Source organism: Austrofundulus limnaeus, unplaced genomic scaffold (genome assembly GCF_001266775.1).
Source record: "Austrofundulus limnaeus strain Quisiro unplaced genomic scaffold, Austrofundulus_limnaeus-1.0 Scaffold67, whole genome shotgun sequence".
NCBI classification, from domain to species: Eukaryota; Metazoa; Chordata; class Actinopteri; order Cyprinodontiformes; family Rivulidae; genus Austrofundulus; species Austrofundulus limnaeus.
In genome coordinates this window covers 263,635-265,640 of record NW_013952469.1, presented here as the reverse complement: position 1 = coordinate 265,640, position 2,006 = coordinate 263,635, and the positions used below count along the sequence as shown (strand labels likewise).

Here is a 2,006-nt window from a genome sequence, read left to right as displayed (position 1 = left end):
AGATGAACAGCATGTCAGGAAAATCTAGGTCATTAAAGGATGTCATGAATCACCTGCTTAAACATAAAGTCTTATTTCTACCACAATCCCCTTTCATGAGTTTTTGGCCATTGACTATCTTTAAATCGCTGCTTCCTGGTACAACAGTCAGCTCTGGAAGATCGCTTTTTTCTTTTTTTTTCTTTCTTTATTTGAAGCAGTGGTTGAAGCAAATGGAGCATAAGAGCCCCCTGGTGGCTGAAGAAAAAAATCCATGTATAAGCCGCACCGGTCTATAAGCCGCATGGTTCAAAGTTCAGGAAAAAAGTCACGGCTTATAGTCCAAAAAATACGGTAATTAAAATGAATGAAAAAAATTTATTGAATGTTTAATCATTTTAAAATAGAAAGTGAAGGGTAAAATTTGATCATGACAAGATTTTTCTGACCCCATCCGTCAAAATGAAACAGTGAAAAAGTCTAGCGTGACCTCTGTAGGTCACACAGAGCACCAGTGACCTTCATTTGTTTCTCATTCTGCTCTAAATAAATACATACAGACATACATGCTGTAGAAAATAAAAACCAACTGAACACCACATTTTCCAAAGTTTCTGAACCTATAAGAATAATCTGACCTTTGCTGAAGTTGGCACTGGCTCCTTTATCTAGAAGCAGTTTGGCCAAGTCATAGTTCGCCACACTGACAGCATACATCAGAGGAGTCCATCCAAAGCCGAGCCTGGTTTCCACATCCATGCCTGTCCAAAACAAAACCATTACAGGACATTTTGAGGGAAATATAAGAAAAGAAGTAAAACTAAATTAGAAAAATAGAATTTTGAAATGAGCATTCTGGCTCATCACACATCTTTTCTAACTGAAACAGAAAAGGTATAAAAGTGCGGTGCATTAAAGAGAAATACAGGACAAGCTCTTACAGAAAAGTACTAATAAAATAAAAAATAGCTAACAACTATTACTGTCCTTCAGTTTAGAGACAACAAAGTGTGTCCTGAGCCTGGTTCTGCTGGAGGTTTCTTCCTGATTAGCAGGGAGTTTTCCTCTCCACCGTTTGCTCAGGATGGGAGACTGTGATGAAGTGATTTAACACAACCTGCTGGCTTCTTCTTTAGATTGTTCTTTTTTCATGTACAGTGCCCTGAGACAACGTATGTTGTGATTTGGCGCTATATAAATAAGCTGAATTGAATTGATTTGACACTGAGAACAGTGACGTAATTTTCGTCATGAAACTGTGACAATCTGAGCTGAATGCAGCAGTTCAGAGGGTGTGAAGTAGGCTTAAAGGTGCAGTATGTAACTTTTCTAAAAAGTATATTTTTAGCATATTTGTTCACTCTGTCACTATCTCCTGACAGATTGATATTAGACAGGTAAGCTATGGAGGAAAAAAAAGTCCTCTTGCTTTTCCCGGTGGTACTASAGGCTTTAGAAAAATCCAGGCTTACCCGAAAATTAACAGCCAATGAAAACAGAAGTTTGTTCGTGAACGAGCTTCTGACGCCCATCCCCCACGTCACTGCCCGCAGCGTGCATTCGCTCGCGCACGTTCTCGTTTCAAAAGCAGCTACAGTGACGGAGGATAAGCTAACTGCTACCTTTCCAGGATCAAATATTGCTGTAAAACTTCCAATTCCCCGATTGGAGCCTGTTCTGAAACCAACAAAGGGAAACAGAAGAAGACCCAGGAAGAAATCCAAGTTGAAAAGAAAGAATTAGATCGAGCCCAGAAAAAAACGAGGTGGATTTCACAGGAAGAAGAAGGATCCAGAGTTAGCCATTTCTGCTTGACAAGTTAGTATCTCTGCTTCATTCTTTTATTTTTAATAACGTTATTAAAAAAAAAAAAGCTTATAGAGCTGCTGTAGTACTACACAACAAAGTTAGTGATGGTTACAGAACATCCAGCGATATGTTTGTTATGATGTCCTGACGCATCTCAGTAATCCAGGTAAAAAATCAAAAGGAAAAAAATAGTATAGGTCCTCTGGACGGGTTCTTCT

General features: G+C 38.8%; 1 protein-coding gene across 1 annotated transcript in view; it reads right to left on the bottom strand.

Annotated features, from left to right (window-relative positions):
• The window catches only part of asz1 (ankyrin repeat, SAM and basic leucine zipper domain containing 1), a 68,262-nt gene that overhangs the window by 51,610 nt on the left and 14,646 nt on the right, over nucleotides 1-2,006 (bottom strand). The window contains exon 3 of the mRNA XM_014010266.1: nucleotides 618-740. Within this exon, the coding sequence (XP_013865720.1) occupies nucleotides 618-740 (123 nt within the window). The remainder of the gene's footprint in view (nucleotides 1-617; nucleotides 741-2,006) is intronic.